Source organism: Lepidochelys kempii, chromosome 2 (assembly GCF_965140285.1).
Source record: "Lepidochelys kempii isolate rLepKem1 chromosome 2, rLepKem1.hap1, whole genome shotgun sequence".
NCBI classification, from domain to species: domain Eukaryota; kingdom Metazoa; phylum Chordata; order Testudines; family Cheloniidae; genus Lepidochelys; species Lepidochelys kempii.
In genome coordinates this window covers 210,355,409-210,375,640 of record NC_136381.1, presented here as the reverse complement: position 1 = coordinate 210,375,640, position 20,232 = coordinate 210,355,409, and the positions used below count along the sequence as shown (strand labels likewise).

At 41.3% G+C, this 20,232-nt stretch overlaps 1 protein-coding gene across 4 annotated transcripts in view; it reads left to right on the top strand.

Moving 5' to 3' along the window:
- The window catches only part of KLHL7 (kelch like family member 7), a 49,365-nt gene that overhangs the window by 7,357 nt on the left and 21,776 nt on the right, over positions 1–20,232 (top strand). For all 4 annotated transcript variants that reach the window (XR_012157521.2, XR_012157520.2, XR_012157519.2 and 1 more), the window contains exons 2-7: positions 2,716–2,818; positions 7,010–7,103; positions 8,409–8,533; positions 9,264–9,439; positions 12,618–12,792; positions 15,557–15,699. Coding sequence is in view for 1 of the 4 variants with exons in the window: in XM_073333725.2 (XP_073189826.1) it covers positions 2,716–2,818; positions 7,010–7,103; positions 8,409–8,533; positions 9,264–9,439; positions 12,618–12,792; positions 15,557–15,699 (816 nt within the window). In the remaining 3 variants the exon portion in view is untranslated. The remainder of the gene's footprint in view (positions 1–2,715; positions 2,819–7,009; positions 7,104–8,408; positions 8,534–9,263; positions 9,440–12,617; positions 12,793–15,556; positions 15,700–20,232) is intronic.

Below are 20,232 nucleotides of genomic sequence, written 5' to 3'. Positions count from 1 at the left end.
TTGTAATTTAAAAAGAGACATTGTCAGGATTGGGAGGCTCCAAATATGACATCTTAAAATGCTCTAACAAGTGCAAGCGTGTGTGTGTGTGTTTGCAATAGAGGATAGAAGGCTTTGTATTGAAGCTGAAATCAGTTTCCTTCTCCTAGAGGGTTTTATTTAATTTTGTTTGTGTTCACACGCTCCATCCATCTCTGGGGTAGAGGGGGAAGGGTAGAGGTGAAGGAAAGCGTTTTAAGAGGAAAAAATTAACTACCATCTTTGAGTGAAAAATCTGACCAAGAAATAAAACTCATTTGTATAGAAGTCCCACCTTCTCTAGGTAAATTTCAAACGACAATGTGCTTATTTTTTATAACACCAGGGAGGGGTAGTCCACAACAGGTCATGTTTCCAAAGTGTTGTGCAAAAGTGTTGGCAGCTTTTAATATTGTCACTAAAAATCTTGGCTTTGGTCCCTGCTTGGACCCTACCATCTGAATTAAATGCAGAATATTACAGTTGTGCTTGTCATAAATCAGACAGCATTTCTGTTAAGCCAAATGTGTTCAGGAGTTTCTAATTCATCTGTAAAAGAACTTGCTCTGAAGCTTTGCCTACAAGGTCTTGGGTTTGGAGCAACTTTTTTAAGACCAAATTTGGTCTTTATTGCTTAAGTATTTTAAGATACAGATGTGCGAGGAGACTTTTTCTGGTGTACACTTGTTACTCAAACAACTTTTTTTTTTTAAACATATGCGTTATTTTTATGAATCTGTTGTTGTAGCTGTAGGTGCTTCTGATCTGTGGTGTTTCCTGAGTGAACCAAAAACTACTAAAAGAGCATTTAGGGATCTGATTGAAACTCAGATAATCGGATATTTAAACTATCGTTCTGTTTTCCCTATCTGGTTCTGACTATGCACACTTCCTTCCCACAATATTAATGGGTTGTTTTGGTTTAACTTTTTTGCAATAAGGGAATCTCCTTCCTTAGAGGTTTTTAAGATCAGGCTTGACAAAGCCCTGGCTGGATGCTTTCGTTGGGGATTGGTCCTGCTTTGAGCAGGAAGTTGGACTAGATGACCACCTTAGGTCCCTTTCAACCCTGATGTTCTATGAACTTCATGTACCTCAGAATTAAGTTCTAATGCTAGACAGCAATAGAATCATAGAATATCAGGGTTGGAAGGGACCCCAGAAGGTCATCTAGTCCAACCCCCTGCTCAAAGCAGGACCAATTCCCAGTTAAATCATCCCAGCCAGGGCTTTGTCAAGCCTGACCTTAAAAACCTCTAAGGAAGGAGATTCTACCACCTCCCTAGGTAACGCATTCCAGTGTTTCACCACCCTCTTAGTGAAAAAGTTTTTCCTAATATCCAATCTAAACCTCCCCCACTGCAACTTGAGACCATTACTCCTCGTTCTGTCATCTGCTACCATTGAGAACAGTCTAGAGCCATCCTCTTTGGAACCCCCTTTCAGGTAGTTGAAAGCAGCTATCAAATCCCCCCTCATTCTTCTCTTCTGCAGGCTAAACAATCCCAGCTCCCTCAGCCTCTCCTCATAACTCATGTGTTCCAGTCCCCTAATCATTTTTGTTGCCCTTCGCTGGACTCTCTCCAATTTATCCACATCCTTCTTGAAGTGTGGGGCCCAAAAGTGGACACAGTACTCCAGATGAGGCCTCACCAATGTCGAATAGAGGGGAACGATCACGTCCCTCGATCTGCTCGCTATGCCCCTACTTATACATCCCAAAATGCCATTGGCCTTCTTGGCAACAAGGGCACACTGCTGACTCATATCCAGCTTCTCGTCCACTGTCACCCTCTAGGTCCTTTTCCGCAGAACTGCTGCCTAGCCATTCGGTCCCTAGTCTGTAGCTGTGCATTGGGTTCTTCCGTCCTAAGTGCAGGACCCTGCACTTATCCTTATTGAACCTCATCAGATTCCTTTTGGCCCAATCTTCCAATTGGTCTAGGTCCTTCTGTATCCTATCCCTCCCCTCCAGCGTATCTACCACTCCTCCCAGTTTAGTATCATCCGCAATACTAGTGAATTCAATAAGAACCTGATGCTGTGTGTCCTCAGGACCCACTGAAGTCTGACATAAGTCAGTGTTCATGTTCTTAAAGTCAATCTTAAAGGAATGCAAACTTTAATTCTATTCATTTATATATATTCCACCCCCACTCACTATTCTTGCTCCAACAACTTTTCTAGTTTTAAAGGTGCTTTCTCTTCCTGCCACTGTGAAAGATCACACAAATGGGAAAAACTGTCTGACTAGACATTCAGTGCTGTCAAAATATACCAGGTAACCAAACTGAGTAAACAGAAAATTCTCAGAACAGTGATCTTACATGTTACATAGACAATGGCAGGTAAAAAATTAATTTCTTTGTGGAAACTTTTAAACTAACAACTGTCTCTTTTAACTTATTTTTGAGTTGATGCTTGGGAGATGTATTTGTCTCCAGTATAAAGGCGCAATATTGTCTTGTTAAACAGGGTAAACCAAGATTGTTACGTAAGCCTTAACTTTGATCGTTCCTTCACCTTTGTTTGGCATATCTAAACTACTAATTGTTCTTACGTTTTTTACATTACCATTGTGTGATGAGCCTGCTAGCTGGAGAGCAGAGAAAGCAATGGATTTCTGAAAACCTCTTTTAAGATAATATTCTTGTTTTGTATTTCTCACAAAGTTGCTCTTTATTTTTTTATTATTAGAAAACGCTCTGTGATGTCATTCTCATGGTCCAGGAAAGAAAGATCCCAGCTCATCGTGTTGTGCTTGCTTCAGCCAGTCACTTTTTTAACTTGATGTTTACTAGTAAGTCTTCTCAAAATTGGCTTATTTTAATGTTTTTAATATTTAAAATAAAAAGGTTAACGACTTTTTGCCATTGTCCAGGATGGACAGGGATGGTATCCCTAGCCTCTGTTTGCCAGAAGGAGGGAATGGGCAACAGGGGATGGATCACTTGGTGATTACCTGTTCTGTTCATTTCCTCTGGGGCTCCTGGCATTGGCCACTGTCAGAAGACAAGATACCTTTGGTCTGACCCAGTATGGCCGTTCTTCTGTACATGATTCTACGTTTGTAAGTTCAACTTTCATGATAAAGAGATTGCACTACAGTACCTGTATTAGGTGAATTGAAAAGTACAATTTTTTTTTTACAGTGCAAATACTTGTAATCAAAAATAAATATAAATTGAGCACTGTACACCTTGTATTCTGTGTTGTAATTGAAATCAATATATTTGAAAATGTAGAAAACATCCAAAATATTTAAATAAATGGTATTTTATTATTTAACAGTGCGATTAATTTTTTTTAATCACTTGGCAGCCCTGATAAGAACAGCTATACTGGGTCAGACCAAAGGTATATCTAGCCCAGTATCCTGTCTTCAGACAGTGGCCAATGCCAGGTGCCCCAGAGCGAATGAACAGAACAGGTAATCATCAAGCGAGCCATTTCCTGTCTTCTGGCAAACAGAGGCTAGGGACACCATCCCTGCCCATCCTGGCTAATAGGTATTGATAGACCTATCCTCCATGAAGTTATCTAGTTCTTTTTTGAACCCTGTTATAGTCTTGGCCTTCACAACATCATCTGGCAAACAGTTCCACAGGTTGACTGTGCATTGCATGAAGAAATACTTCCTTTTGTTTGTTTTAAACCTGCTGCCTATTAATTTCATTTGGTGACCCCTAGTTCTTGTGTTATGACAAGGAGTAAATAACACTTCCTTATTTACTTTCTTGACACAGTCATGATTTTATAGACCTCTACCATATCCCCCCTCCTCCTCCCTCCATTGGTCAACTCTTTTCCAAGCTGAAAAGTCCCAGTCTTATTAATCTCTCTTCATACAGAAGCCATTCCATACCCCAAGCATTTTTGTAAAATTTCAGAGACTGCAAGTCCACTCAGTCCTACTTCTTGTTCAGCCAATCGCTCAGACAAACAAGTTTGTTTACATTTATGGGAGATAATGCTTGCCTGCTTCTTGTTTATAGTGTCACCTGAAAGTGAGGACAAGCATTCTCGTGGCACTGTTGTAGCCAGCGTCACAAGATATTTGAGCCACAGGCGCTAAAGATTTGTATGTCTCTTCATGCTTCAACCACTACTCCAGAGGACATGCTGATGATGGGTTCTGCTCGATAACAATCCAAAGCAGTGCGGACCAACACATGTTCATTTTCATTATCTGAGTCAGATGCCACCAGCAGAAAGTTGATTTTCTTTTTTGGTGGTTCAGGTTCTGTAGTTTCCGCATTGCAGTGTTGCTCTTTTCGGACTTCTGAAAGCATGCTCCACACCTCGTCCTGTTGGATCATATTAAAGAAGTTCTGTATTAAAATCACACATGAGTTTGATTCCTCAGAGTTTAAATTCCAGGGTATTACTAATTAAGAGGTCTCTTGGTTTTTGGTACTGTTTCTCTCCCTCTGTGTGAAATCTGCAAGCTGCTAATTGTGTTAGTACATTCTAAGACAGTCTGTTCTCAAAGCAATTCGCACAGAGAGAGAGTATTGCTTTGAGTCTGTAACAACAGAAACAGCACCCAAAGACTCCCCGCCCTTTTGTTGTATTAACAATTGTGATTAAAATAGAGAGAGAGGATGTATGTGGATGGATGCTTGGTGTGGATAATAACTGAATGATCAGGGAGGTGCCAGCCTAAGAATCCAGTGTCCATCGGCTGAAGAAGGCGTCAAGTGGAAATAACCAGAGGACCCCTGGAGGGCAGACTGGAATCCACCCAACAGCCTCAAGAATGGGAGAACCAAAGAACAAGATGACAGGTTTCAGAGTAACAGCTGTGTTAGTCTGTATTCGCAAAAAGAAAAGGAGTACTTGTGGCACCTTAGAGACTGACCAATTTATTTGAGCATGAGCTTTCGTGAGCTACAGCTCACTTCATCGGATGCATACCGTGGAAACTGCAGAAGATATTATATATACACACAGAGACCATGAAACAATTCCTCCTCCCACCCCACTGTCCTGCTGGTAATAGCTTATCTAAAGTGATCATCAAGTTGGGCCATTTCCAGCACAAATCCAGGTTTTCTCACCCCACCCCCCCACACACACACAAACTGACTCTCCTGCTGGTAATAGCCCATCCAAAGTGACCACTCTCTTCACAATGTGTGAAAACCTGGATTTGTGCTGGAAATGGCCCAACTTGATGATCGCTTTAGATAAGCTATTACCAGCAGGACAGTGGGGTGGGAGGAGGTATTGTTTCATGGTCTCTGTGTGTATATAATGTCTTCTGCAGTTTCCATGGTATGCATCCGATGAAGTGAGCTGTAGCTCACGAAAGCTCATGCTCAAATAAATTGGTTAGTCTCTAAGGTGCCACAAGTACTCCTTCTTTTTAAAGAACAAGATAACATCTAGCAGCACGGAGCCGTCAGGAATGTGCTATCTGCTGATTGATTCAGCAAGAGCATGATGAAGCAATTCCCATAGACTGGCCTAGGAAGAAATTCCTATAAAAATGGACTCTAGAAAGTGAGAACTTTGGGGGTCTGATTCTGCAAACCAACTTCCAGGAGCATCAGATGAGCATCTGACAAGGCCCTGCTCCCTCCTCATGTCCAGGCCACCTGGCCAGTGGCTTGGCATGAGCAACTCTAAGGCTGGTAACTATGATAACAACCTTGCAGAACCTGTGTGTGTGTGTATATGAATGAATGTGTGAATAAATATGAGATTGAATGTTAAACTATAACTGCTTACTATGATTCTTTCTGTATTCACAATAAATGTGGTATTTTGCTTTTTCCCCTTTAATAAGATCCTGCTGGTTTTTAATTTATTGGTATAACAGTCCCTCTCAGATTTTGGAAGGCACTTCAGATTCTTAAACCTTGGGTCAAGGGCTGTAGCTATCTTTAGAAATCTCACATTGGTACCTTCTTTGTGTTTGTGAAATCAGCAGTGAAAGTGTTCTTAAAATGAACATGTGCTGAGTCATAATCTGAGACTGCTATAACATGAAATACATGGCAGAATGTGGGTAAAACAGAGCAGGGGACATATAATTTCCCCCCCCAAGGAGTTCAGTCACAAATTTAATTAACACATTTTTTTTTAACAAGCTTCATCAACATGGAAGTATGTTCTCTGGAATGGCAGCCGAAGCATGAAGGGGCATATGAATCTTTAGCGCATTTGGCTCATAAATATCTTGCAATGCGGGCTACAAAAGTGCCATGCAAATGCCTATTCTCACTTTCAGGTGACATTGTAAATAAGAAGAGGGCAGCATTATCTCCTGTAAATGTAAACAAGCATGTTTGTTTTAGCAATTGGCTGAACGGGAAGTAGGACTGAGTGGACTTGTAGGCTCTGAAATTTTACATTGTTTTGTTTTTGAGTGCAGTTATGTAACAAAAAAAAATCTACATTTGTAAGTTGCACTTTCAAGACAGATTGCACTACAGTACTTGTATGAGGTAAATTGAAAAATACTATTTATTTTATTTCTAAAGTGCAAATATTTGTAATAAAAAATAATACACACCAGAATACAATACATATGAAAATGTAGAAAAACATCCAAAATATTTAATAAATTTTAATTGGTATTCTAACAGTGTGATTAAATTGGTATTTAACAGTGTGATTAAAACTGCGATTAATTGTGATTTGGTTGTTGGTTTTTTTTGAGTTAATTGCGTGACTTAACTGCGATTAATCGACAGCCCAAGTTCTTATGTTCTTAAATGTGAGTAGAGTTTACAAAAGTGAAGTTATTATTGGAATATTAGCAATAAACTTTTATATGATGGTAAAGTATAAATTAATTTTTTTTTCTATTTAAAAAGTTCCTATGTGTGAATATTTAGGTTCTGGGAATGCTGGTTTTGTTTTTGTTTTAAGGTTTTTCCCCTTGGTATAGTTGCTTTACTGCTGCTTTTTGTGACTGGTGGAAAAATAACTGCTCAGAGAGTGATAGACTGATGTAGTTCTATTGTTACTTTTTTCATTGCAGCAAATATGCTTGAATCAAAGTCCTTTGAGGTGGAGCTAAAAGATGCAGAGCCTGACATTATTGAACAGCTTGTGGAGTTTGCTTATACTGCGAGGTACCTTGTTATTTAAAAGTTCGTCATTTTTTGCCAGAAAGTTGACAGCTTTGTGTGCCATTTATAAAAGATAAAATCTCCAAGAAAAAACAGTGTGTAGTTCAGCAACTTGTTACTATTCATAGCTCCTTATTTCAGTCTTCCTTAAAATTTGTTAACATTGGTAAACTTTTTTTCTCTGTACCATTGTCATTCAAATATTATTCCCACTAAAATGTTAGCGTGCCTTGATCCTGAAAACACTTAGGCCCATTTAGGATACAAGGTTTATGTGTGTCTATGTGTACACTAGGGCTCGTGTAACCATGCTTGCGCGAGCTCTCATCTGAGCTGTGCAGAGTGCAAGCTGAGTCGAGCTAGAAAATTACGTGTACGCGAGCAGGGAATCCACACCGTGAGTTCCATGTGTAGACATAGCTTCAGTGTGTGTAGTTAAACTCTAACGTGTTCGTGTGATCAGGGCCATAGTGAGGTAACTTAATAAAACAGGGTTTCTATTGTTCCAGGTTAGGAACCTTTTTTTTTAATTGAATATATAATTGGCAAGTTTTTGTTTTTGTTTCTAAATGAACATTCTCAAATGCCTAAATGTGCTGTTTGCATTACTACATGGAGTCTCTAAACATCAGTCTGAGAGCACCTAAAACTGATTGATATTTACCTCTGTGAAAGAGATACCAAAGGCTCGGATCCTGCAAGCTGCTCTCTGTGGGTAGGGCCCAGCTTATGCCCCGTTAACATCAGTGGAGCTCTGCTTGGGCACTGATCACCGGAGTCTGCTTATGCAGAATAGCTTGCAGGACTGGGGCAAATGTTTCTAGGAAGATTAGATGGGTAGCTCTGTAAACTTCATAACAATATTTCTTTTCTCTTCTGCTTTTAAATAGTACTTCAGTCATCTGGATTGTGTATATGGAGCTTATTTGGGCTAAAAGGGCTGTGGGGTGACACTTGATGAAGAGATGGTCCATTCCTTCAATCTGCTACCACTTGTATAAGGGCTAATTGTACAAATGAGGGTTGCAAGATCAGGCTCTTACAAATGTCCAGAGGTTAAGAATCATCCTTTAGAATTCAGGATCAGTGGTTCCAGCTTGTCTTTATTTGCTTATTGTTATGTAAGTTATTGTATTAAGGGAGGGCAGGAAAGGACCTAAAGGAAGAATACATCTCACACTTAAATGTAAGGTAAAGCTGTCTGGGAAATAATTTTACAAATGTTTTTGCATAACTTTGTTTAAATGTTTTAAACACCAGTAGCTTGGTAGTTTGTGGTGCTCATTTTACACTAAATGTGTTTTGCAGAATTTCCGTTAATAGCAATAACGTCCAGTCTTTACTAGATGCAGCAAACCAATATCAAATAGAACCTGTGAAAAAAATGTGTGTGGATTTTTTGAAAGAGCAAGTGGATGCTTCAAACTGTCTTGGTAAGAGATTACTTTAACACAGATGCGGCATTTTTCAAAGAATACTTTTAAAATGATAATGAGCGGGATGTTTTTCTTTTTAAAAGACAACAGAATTTGCACAAATACGGTATATCTCCTTCAATATGCCATAAACTTTTGAGACTTCACTTGGAAACTTATGAACTGCAAAATATTACTAAAACACTTATCCCACCTAGATAAACTCAAGTTTCAGAGTAGCTTCTACAAACAATATTTCTTATAAGAGGTTCAGTGGATTTAAGTATAGGATCCTGTTTAACAGAAATGAAGATTATAGTGTCATGTTCGTGACTCTTCTTGAGGAACAGATGTCGTTCTCATTATAAACTGAGGTCCCAATTCTACAACCAGCCCTGCCTGTGAAGAGACCCGTTAACCTCATCCAATTATGGGCTTGTACAGGATTGGGAACCAAAAGTGGAATAGCATTCCATTGTGGTAGAAGTATTTCTTTCCCTTCTTTCCACTGAGATAAATCCATAAGTTTGTGTTTGCCTCCAGTTTCAGAAGAAGAGAAGCATTTAGTTCTTTCAGCTTGAATTGCAGATGAGTTGTGGGTGCTATGGGTAAAACTGTGTGCTATGTAAGTAATAAAAATACCATAATTTCAGGGATACTTATTCCATTGGCATATATGAAAACTTCTTGAAATACAAACTTTGGGAAATGTCTAACACCTTTTTATATTTTCCACCTCCCTGTATAGGTATAAGTGTATTAGCAGAATGCCTAGACTGTCCAGAACTGAAGGCCACTGCAGATGACTTTATCCATCAACATTTCACTGAGGTTTACAAGACAGATGAGTTTCTACAGCTGGATGTTAAACGTGTGACACATCTTCTGAACCAGGACACACTGACTGTAAGGGCAGAAGATCAGGTAAGACTCCAGTTTTCTTAATAAAATGTGTCTTCTACCAGCTAAATACATCAATTGAAATGATTAAACACTGATTTACACTGTATTACATTTACTATTTCCATAGTGCTTCACAGATCGTGGAATAACTTATGAATCCTGACCCAGAAATCTTTCAGTCTAATTCAGACAAAAACAAATACAGGGCAGCATTTCAGGTGTGGGAAGCTGTGTAGTTGTGAGGATGGCTTCAAGGAAATAAGGAGGGGATTATGGAAAGAGTTCTGTCTATCCAGGTCCATATATGACAGGGGTTCTCAAACTGGGGATTGGGACCCCTCAGGGGGTCACAAGGTTATTACATGGGGGGTCGCGACCTGTCAGCCTCCACCCCAAGACCCGCTTTGCATCCAGCATTTATAATGGTGTTAAATGTATAAAAAAGCGTTTTTAATTTATAAGGGGGGGGGGTCACACTCAGAGGCTAGCTATGTGAAAGGAGTCACCAGTACAAAAGTTTGGGAACAACTGATATATGGCCTCCATTGCTGTAGTTAAGGTTAAGATTTTTGTCTCAGGTATTTTTAATAAAAGTCACAGACAGGTCACAGGCAATAACAAAAATTCACTGAAGTCCACAATCTATCTGTGACTTCTACTAAAAATACCTGGGGGAGGGGGAAGACTAACACTGGGAGCCCCTCCGGGGACTGACCGACTGGCCTGTGCGGTGGGCTGAAGCTGTTGAAGTCATGGAATCCGTGACCTCTGCGACAGAATTCTATCCTTAGCCATAGTACATGAGCTGAGTTGGAAGAGGAATCTATGTAACTGGAATGGACAGAGCACTCAAGAAACCTGGAAATGGAGAAAGAAATGAGATTGACTAGATAGAAGATCCAAGACAATGCTTGTAGGCAGCTAAAAGGAGCCAGAAGACCATTCAGTAAAAAGAATTACTGCCGTTGTTGATGGCCCTAAAAGTTGTTGTCTTCACTCCATCCCATTTGGAATGTAGGACTCTGCAGATACTGCTTCTGCATGTTGTTTTCTAGCCAGTCTTTGCAGCTACATAAAACTATGTGAATTTGCTTGGGCAAGATTAAACAACGAAGCTTCAGTTTCTATCAAAGTCTGTGTGTGGTCTTTTGTTTTGTTTTTTAAATGTTGAGTGGTAAGAACATGAGAACTGACTGCTACGAATTGTGGAAATGAGTGAAACTTGAGAGTTCTAGCTGTGGGCATGGAAACACTGAGACCACAGAGTAACACCCTAGAAACTAAAAATGCAAGTTCCAAAAGAGTTGGAGTATTTTAGAGGGGGTTGGGTTTGGTTGTGGTTTTGGTTTTTTTTTGTTTGTTTGCAGGCTTAGCTAACTAATAGAATAGAGTTAAAGCCCTAAGCTGAGAGGGTGAGCTCCAGCTCAGCTAGGTTGTAAAAGATTTTGTGTAGGAAGAACTTAGCCTGCATAAAAAGCCTCTAGGAAAGTGGGTATGAAAAGATTTAAGTTGCATAAATTGTTCTGTATTATCAAAGGGAATTTACTCTCAAACTGTCTGCCAGCCAACCACTCCTGCATGAAGGGTGATTGTTGGGGTATCCGGATGATCTTTGTACACACAGTAGCTTGTGTACCACTCCAGAGTGCATTTAGCTTTAGCTAAGGAAAGTTGGTTTAGTTATAAACTACCTTTCATATTTTTCCTGTATGTTTCCATCAATAAGTGTATATCATGTTTTCTGTTCCAATTATACATCTGTTGGGTTTACTTAGTCTGAAGGGTTAGTAATAAACCTATCTTTTTTTCATTCACCCTTATTTTCTGATTTATAGTTCATAAGTAAAGATTATAACTGAAATGTTTTAGTCTGGTCACGGGGACAGTCCTTTGACCTTAGTAATTCAGAATGTGGCAAAGGGGTTTGGTGGCAGAATACTCATCCAATTTGAACTCTAATTACTTGTTATGGTCAGTTTTCAGCTCAAGTGTGTTGTGACAGCATGACCAGTCATAACTTTTATTTAAAGCAGAGACTGTCCAGTGTAAACACACTAGATAAAGCAAAGAAACACTTTGCATTCCTGTATGTAAATGCAGCAACTGTTTGTTCAGTTATTTTAGCATGCAAACCCTGGATGCTTTTTTCTTTAAACTTCACCCAAGGTGACAACAGAAAAAATGCCCACGTGTTGCATATTGGCATACTTGGGTTCTTTACCAAGTTAACTTACTGAAATGTTAAATTTGCAGTAATCTGCTGTTAATTGTTTTAAATAACTTTTATTTGAGGGGGCCCTCCTAACAAAGGTGCTATTGTAATGTGGAATAAAAATAATATAAATATGTTCCAAGACACAAAATTCCAGTATAATTGAAATCTCCCTCACATTGTAGACTAGAAACATTATTAAAAAAAAAAGTTACAAGGTATGTCAAGTAAGGGCAGGGTTATAAATCTTGTGTTGTATTATAACATCTGCCTTTTGCTTTGGTCCTGGTCATACAAATCCTTATGCTCATGAGTAGACTTGATATTAGTAGGGCTATTCAGGTGAATAAGAATTTTCAGGATTGGGCCTTTTATTTGAAAATAGAATTGGTTTTTATAGACCGCTCAAAATCTGAAGCCTTTGTAGGCTGTATTTATCCCAAAGTAATACTTTAATGCTAAACAAAATAAATGTATGTTGGGTTTTTCACATTTTTGTGAAATTCACACATTGTGGAATCATAAATTAGATGAACTTTCAATGTAGGGTTGCCAGGTGCCTGGTTTTCAATCAGAAAGTTCGGTCGAAAAGGGGACCTGGCAATGTCCAGTTAGAACTACTGACCAGTCATCCAAAGTCTGGTTACTTCTGGCGGGGAGGCGCTGGGTCATCACCTGCACCAGCCCCTACTCAGCTGGGGCTGCCACCTTCCTGCGTTGGGCTGCTCCAACTCCTCGGCTCTGTAGGCGAGTCCATTCTGACCTGGGTGGCAGGGAAGGGGAAAAGCAACGAGCGACGTGGGGGAGAGGGAAAGAGGAGTGGATGGGAACAGAGCCTGGGGAAGAGGCAGGACGGTGAGGTTTCGGCATTCCTGCCAGAGTGTCCGGTTTTTAAATATTACCAACTTGGCAACTCTATTTCAGCTACACAAGAAAAACTGTTTTGAAGCTTTAGTTACTTTTCTGGGTTTTGTTTTTGTGTTTTAGGTTTATGATGCAGCAGTCAGGTGGCTGAAGTACGATGAACCTAACCGCCAGCCATACATGGTCGACATCCTTGCTAAAGTCAGATTTCCTCTTATATCGAAGAACTTCTTAAGTAAAACGGTACAAGCTGAGCCACTTATTCAGGATAACCCTGAATGCCTTAAAATGGTGATCAGTAAGTTGCCTCCGAGTTGCACATTTTAATATTCCATACAATCAGTTCAGATACATAACTCTTTTTTGCTCTCTGACTGTTGCTTAATCTAATGTGAAAATATTTTTCACTATATTTTAGTTTAAATTGGCAATAACTGTATGCCTTCTAGGGTGTCTCGTTTAGCTGAAGTTGATTAATTGCTTGTCAAATAAATAGCACCTATTAGAGTATAACAGATATAATGAGAAAAGAAATGAAAGTCGGCAGTAAATGATCCCAACTTAGTGATAAGTAATGAAATGTGGCTTCCTTGTCAAGATTATTAGGGATAATTGGGAGGGTTAGTGCACTTTTGAGACTAGCTAATAACTTTAATATTTCTCAGGTTTAGATTGGAATTAATAAGAAAAGTTTATGTCAAAATGTCTGAGCCTATGAAGCTTCCCTAGGTGACTTAAGAAAATTAAACCTATGCTCCACTATCTCTGGTACTAATGCAGGCTGACAATTGGGACTAAAGATACAGCATTCTAAAAGTGCTGAATGAAATATCTCTTTGACATAGTGTGTGTTTATTTAAATGAATACATTTAAAAAACAAAACAGGGAGGGGCAAATCCTCCTACCCCCACTTCCTGACATGGATTCCTAATGCAATCCCTAAAACTTCATCAAATGCCAGTGATGAATCCAGATATTCATAAACATTATTCAGGCTTTTGGAAAGAAAATCCAAATTTAATTTTAGCCTTTCAATTACTGCTGGAATAAACTACATAGCACTGCTTTAAAAGCAACACACAGCCATTCTTCTCCTGCTAACCTAACTCTTACAAACTTAAGTCTTCATCCTTCAGGGTGTTGAGTGATCTTGACTCTCAATAAAGCCAAATGGAGGTTAGAGCTTTTGGTATAAAGCAGGTGCAGGGTTGAGGAGACAAGTTATATACCACTGCTGATATTAGTAAAATTTTTGGACATACCAGAATATTTCCTAAACAGACAGTAAAGTAAGTGCTTGCATTATCTTTGAAAAGGTCTTATACTGTTGCCACAGGTAAACTAAGGTTTTGGTTTGGTTTGGTTTTGTTGATGAGAAGGGGAATGCAGACAGCTAGCTCTCCTCTGTGGTGTTAGCTGGAGACTAAAAACAAGTCAATGTCTTTCTAGCATGCTTGTATCCCCTATTTAAATTTTGCTGGTCAGGTTTCTCTTTTCTTATACTTCTACTTTTGGACTTCCCAGGTCTGCCTTTTCTATGCATGTTTCCTTCTGCCAGTTCCCCTGTGGTAACTTTCAGTTATGCCTTTAACTAAATGGATAGATTTTTAAACTGGAATAGAGCATGCAGGCACCTTTTATCCTTGTTTTATTTTGACATTGCTGGACCTGTCTGACATGGATCCTAAAACTGGGCATCTGTCCTATCCCTATGTTCCACTACAGCGTTTCCCAACTGGGGGTCTGCAAGCCCTTTCAAGGGGGCTGCAGGGCCCCGTGGCTGAAACCCGGACCCCGAGTCCTAGCACCCCCCATGGGGCTCAAGCCGGGAGGTAAGGGGCTGAAGCCCCAATCCCCGCCAGGGCCCCCCCCCCCCCCCAGAGCTGAAGCTGGGACTCCTGGGAGGCGCAGGGCTGAAGCCCCGATCCCCGGTGCCCCCGGCGGGGTTGGGGACCCGATGTATTGGCACAAACAGCTCCCTGGCAGAATTTCCTATCTAGGTTGTACTGAGCATGCTCACCCGAACGGAGCAGGCTCAGTAGATAACTGCTATTGGTGGGGAAAATGTGTTGGCTGCTGTTTTTGCCATTACACCAGGCAGTGCGGGGCAGCTGCTGCTCTGGCTGGTGCCATGGAGCAGGCAGCCGCAGTGTTCCTTCCTCAGGCAAGTGCAGCGTTCCTTCCTCTCCTGCTGGTGCCCCGAGTTAAAGCTGCTCCTCAGCTCCTGAGTCCCAGCCCCCTCTCCTCCCACAGAGGCAGCTGGTAAGAGCCGCCCGGGTGGGGAGAATCGACTCCATGGCCGGCAGACGCCTCCAGGAACAGGACCCGCCCCAGCACACAGCCCCTAGTACTCCTCCTCTTCCTGCACCCTGAGCTATGCCCCCCCCTGTACCCTGAGCTACCCCCTGCCTGCACACAGCCCCAGCTACCCCTCTCCTTGCACGCACAGCCACCCCCTGTGTGTACAGCCCCAGCTACCCCCTTTCTGCACCTTGAGCTACCCCATCTGCACACAGCCCCTAGCTACTCTCTCCCTGAACCCTGAGCTACCCCCCTGCCTGCACGCAGTCCCTAGCTACCCCCTTCCTGTGCCCTAAGCTGTTTTCAAACTTTTTGAGATAAGCTCCCACCTTTGAGTTATAATTTTTTGTTCACCCCACCCTGCCACCGCCACCAACCCAGACTGGTGGGTGGCCTGCTGAGGTGAGTCGGAGTGGAGGATGGCACTCCCTTTCTGGACCACTGGCCCCTGTCCCTTCCCCCCCAGAAAAAGAAGTGCCCTGAGCCCCCTCCCCCTCCTTCCCTTCTACACCCCCCCCTCCGCTGGGCCCTGGAGTGTTTATAGCATGTTGAGGGGGGCCTTAGAGAGGAAAAGGTTGAGAACCCTGGTTATACTATATATTCTCTCTTAAATGGAAAAAATTGGTGAATATTTTCATGAATGAAAAGTAGGCTTAAGAAAAATGCTGGATATTTGGAAAACATAGCTTAAAATTCGTTTCTCTTCAATTATCATATGCATACATACCTTTGTGCACAAACTGCATGGATTTCCTTGTAGGTGGAATGCGATATCATCTGCTGTCTCCAGAGGACAGAGAAGAGCTAGTGGAGGGCACCCGGCCACGAAGAAAAAAACACGATTACCGCATTGCCTTATTTGGAGGATCACAGCCACAGTCCTGCAGATACTTTAATCCAAAGGTAAACTGTTACGTCAAAATTCATGCAGTGTCTCTGTTGTAATTTGCGTTGGTGGTGGTATTAACAGAGCACTGATGACATACTTGGTGCTGTACAGATAGATACAGAGAAAGATGTGTGATGGGTTGGACCCCCCCTTCCTGGGGTGCCACCTGATGTGCTGGGGTCCCACTGAACCCGCCTGTCTCACCAGACTGGGTCCACCCCACTCTTGCTGCTGTGTCAGGCTCTCAAGCCCCCATCCAGCACACACACGGGTAGGGACACATCCAGCTGAAGAATAACACAGAGTTTGCAATCAGCTCTGTGTGGGAGGGCTCAGCTCAGAGAATTGCCCATCAGTCTGGTGCACATACCTTCTGGAGTGTAAACCCAAAATTCTACTGTATGGTGTTGTATAGAACTATACACAGCACAAGCTCATGAAATTCACCCCGTCGCTTAACGTGGAGGAAGATACGCACAGCTTCCCCCCCCCCCATTATGAATTGCACAAAATGGTTTTGGAATAAACAAAAAACAAGTTTATTAACTACAGAAGGTAAATTTTAAGTGATTATAAGGGATAGCAAACAGAACAAAGCAGATTACTGAGGAAATAAAACCAAAAGCGCAAACTAAACTTAATACACTAAGGAATACTGGCTACAAATAGAAAAGGAGTACTTGTGGTTAGTACCAATTGGTTAGTCTCTAAGGTGCCACAAGTCCTCCTTTTCTTTTTGCGAATACAGACTAACACGGCTGCTACTCTGAAACCTGTCATTATGCATGGCTACAAATAATAATTTCTCACCCTAAACGTTGTTTCAAGCAGGTTGCAGAGTTTCTTGAAGGTAAACTGCACTCCTTGCAGCTTAAATCTCCAGGGATTCCTTTTACAGGCTGATCTGTCTTGCCTGGGCTCACCCTCTCTTTCCCCCAGCTTTTAGTTCCTTTGTTTCTTCAGGTGTTTTCAGCAGTCTTCCTTCTTGGCCGGGGCGGGAGTCGAGAAGAGCCTAGATTAACTCACTCCCCAGCCTTAAATAGGATTTACATATGGCGGGAATCTTTTGTTTCCTAGCCCATCCTCTTTCCAGTGGAAAAATATCCGCTCAAGATGAGACCCTGTACCAGACAACATGACCACATGACTTTGTAGAGTCAAAGCAGCATCCCAGGAAGCTTCTCAGGAAGGTGGGAGATTAGTATCTTCAAAGCCCTATTGTCCTTCTTAATGGAACCATCCAGGCTGATTGCCTACTGTCTGGTGGGCATTTCCCCAAGTACACACACAGTTGTAACTGCTACATAGTCAATATTCCTAACTTCAGATACAGAAATGATACATGCATACAAGTTGGATAATCACATCAGTAAATCATAACCTTTCCAATGATATCTCACATGATCCATCTTGCATGAAACATATCTTAGTTATGACATATTCATATTATAACAATATTTTTATGAAGAATATGGGGTGCAGCATCACAATATGGTCCTGGGCCCAACAGCTTAATGTTTAAAGAGCAAGGTTAACTTTTTGATATTCTTAAAACTACCTATTTACATACAGTACTTAATTTTTATTAATGGTACCAAACTTATTTCTCTGCAGTAATTGATATAAAACTGATTTAGTATAACTATTCAAGAGCTTTAACAGCAATGCTATCCTTGTTGTTGGAAACAGATAAATACCGGGAAACACGAGCATAAAGCAATTAAGTAGGAATGCGTTGTGTGAGGAGAGATCTAAAGGGACATCGTCAATTTTAAAAATTGTACTTTTCTCTGCTTTTTTTTAAATTGACTAGAATTGAAGTTGGTGTCTCTTAGCCAATTTTGTATTCATATTAATTGTACCTTGTCACATTTACTGATCAACCTTTGATATAAAAAATTAAAAACTGATAGAACTGCATACTCTTCAAGAGCCAAAAAGACCTTTTTAGTGTAAATTAAGAGGTTTGAATGTATGATAGCACAACAGATTCCAGAACACTTTTACAAAATGCAAGGTGGGGTTTTTTTGTTTTCTCCCCCCCTCCCCCCCATCATTCTGATATTAGGTGCTTGAGCTCTGCATAAAGATGACAGGTAATTACTACTGAGTCACAGTGGTGGGTGCATCTTGTTAGTTCTAGCCAGCATCTAAGTGGAGTGGGAGCCTTTCTGAAACCAAGGGAACTAACTGTTGGGCAGAAGAGGATCTTTAATTAAAAATCTTAGAAACCAGCCAAGCTTGGAGATTCAGAGAGTCAAAGACTGAGGCCAGAATGGACCATTAGATCATCTATTCTGACTTCCTGTATACTCTAGGCACTTAAATTTCACCCAGTTATGCCTGCACTGAGCCCAACAACTTGTGCTTGGCTAAAGCACATCTTTCAGAAAGGCAACCAGTTGTGATTTGAAGACCTCAAGAGATGGGAGAATCCACTGCTTCCCTTGGTATTTTGTTCCCAGGATTAATCACCCTCACTGTCAAAATGTGTCTTATTTCCAATCTGAACTTGTCTGGCTTCAGTTTCTAGGCTCTGGTTCTTGTTATGCCTTTCTCCAGTAAATTAAAGAGCCCTTTAATACCCAGTATTTTCTCCCTGTCAAGGTACTTATACCCTCTAATCAAGATACCTCCCAGTCTTCTTTTTGATTAGCTACACAGATCAAGCTCTTTAAGTCTCTCACCGTAAGACATTTTCTCCTTAAATAATTTTTGTGGCCCTCTTCTTCACCCTCTCCAGTTTTTCAACAGCCTTTTTAAAATGGAGACACCAGAACTGTACACAGTACAGTCTCACTAATGCTGTGTATAGAATTAAAATCGCCTTCCTACTCCCCAGCATGCATCTCCAAGGATCGCATTAGCCTTGCTTGCCACAGCATGGCTCTGGGAGCTCATGCTAAGTTGTTCACTTCAGAGTCCCTGACTTTCAGGATACAGTCCCCAATTCTCTAGGTATAGCCTGCTTTCCTTGTTCGTACATATATCACTTTGCATTTGGCTGTACAAGTGAGTCTCATCATACGTGCATTTAACTTGCGTGAATTCAACTGTATGCGCTCGGCAAAAAAACAAAATAAAAAACAAGATACCTGTAAACAGTGCAGGTGATTCCACCCACCATTCCACTCAATGAGCGTATGCCCCGGAGTGAGTGTGAGATGGGAGACGTGAATCTACTGTTCCCTGAGTCGGTCTCAGTTCCCACATGCCTCTCATAGCGTGAGCATCTCGCCACGCTGAGTGTGATTCTAGTGTTTAAAAATATGTATTTTTTGTACAACATGGCCCCTAAATGCAAGCCAACTACTTCATCTGGTGCTCAACAGAAGAAACAGCGATTTGTTCCAACGCTGGAGGAAAAACTGGCTGTGATGGACTTATTGAGTGATAGTATGTCAGTCTCCAGTGTGGCGTGTAAATATGGCTGCAACAAATCTAGCATCCGTGCCTTCAAGATTAGTGAGAGAGAAATCCGTCAAGCCGTGGCATCAAGTGCTCCAATAACTGCTAAGGTGATGAGCCAGGTGTGTGATAAGACTTTAGTGAAGACTGAAAAGGCATTAAACTTATGGCTGGAAGACATGATCCGTAAACGTGTGCCTATCGATGGCAACATGTTGCGAGAAAAGGCTCTTAGCCTCTACGCGCTGTTCAGACCTCCCGCCGAAGAGGGACAGCCTTCTGATGAAAAGGAATTTAAAGCCAGCCAAGGTTGGCTTAACAGTTTTAGGAACTGCTTCAACCTCAAAAATGTGCAGACTACTGGTGAAGCTGTATCTGCCAATGAAGAGGCAGCCAAAGCCTACCCTGAACAATTAAAGAAAATCATAGAAGAAAAGAGCTATCTTCCGGAACAAGTTTTTAATGCTGACGAGACTGGGCTCTTCTGGTAAAAAATGCCCAACCGCACTTACATTTCAAAATCAGAAAGACAAGCCCCTGGCTTCAAAGCAGCTAAAGACAGTGTGACTGAGTTATTTTGTGGCAATGCGGCTGGGCATTTAATAAAGTCGGGCTTGCTCTGCTGCAAATCCCCGTGACCTAAAAGGCAAGAACAAAAATCTCCTGCCTGTGTTCTGGGAATCAAATAAAAAGGCTCGGGTGACGGCAGCATTATTTCTGGATTGGTTCCACAAGTGTTTCATTCTGGAGGTCAGGCAGTACCTCGAAGAGAAAGGACTTGACTTTAAAGTGTTACTGGTCATAGACAATGCTCCTGGCCACCCTGCGGCACTCCGATTTGCACATAATGACGTTGAAGTCTTTTCTCCTCCCCAATACACCTCCATCCTCCAACCTCTCGACCAAGGCGTGATTCACTGTTTCAAGGCCACATACATGAGACTTACATTCTCATGGATACGTAGCACTATGGATGCTGATCCTAATCTTAATGTGATGGAGTGTTTGGGAGTCCTTCAACATTGCCGATTACATCACTTATATTAAACAGGCAATGGATGCAATCAAGCCTGAAACAGTCAATGCATGTTGGCGAAACCTATGGAAAGAATGTGTGAATGATTTTAAGGGTTTACCAA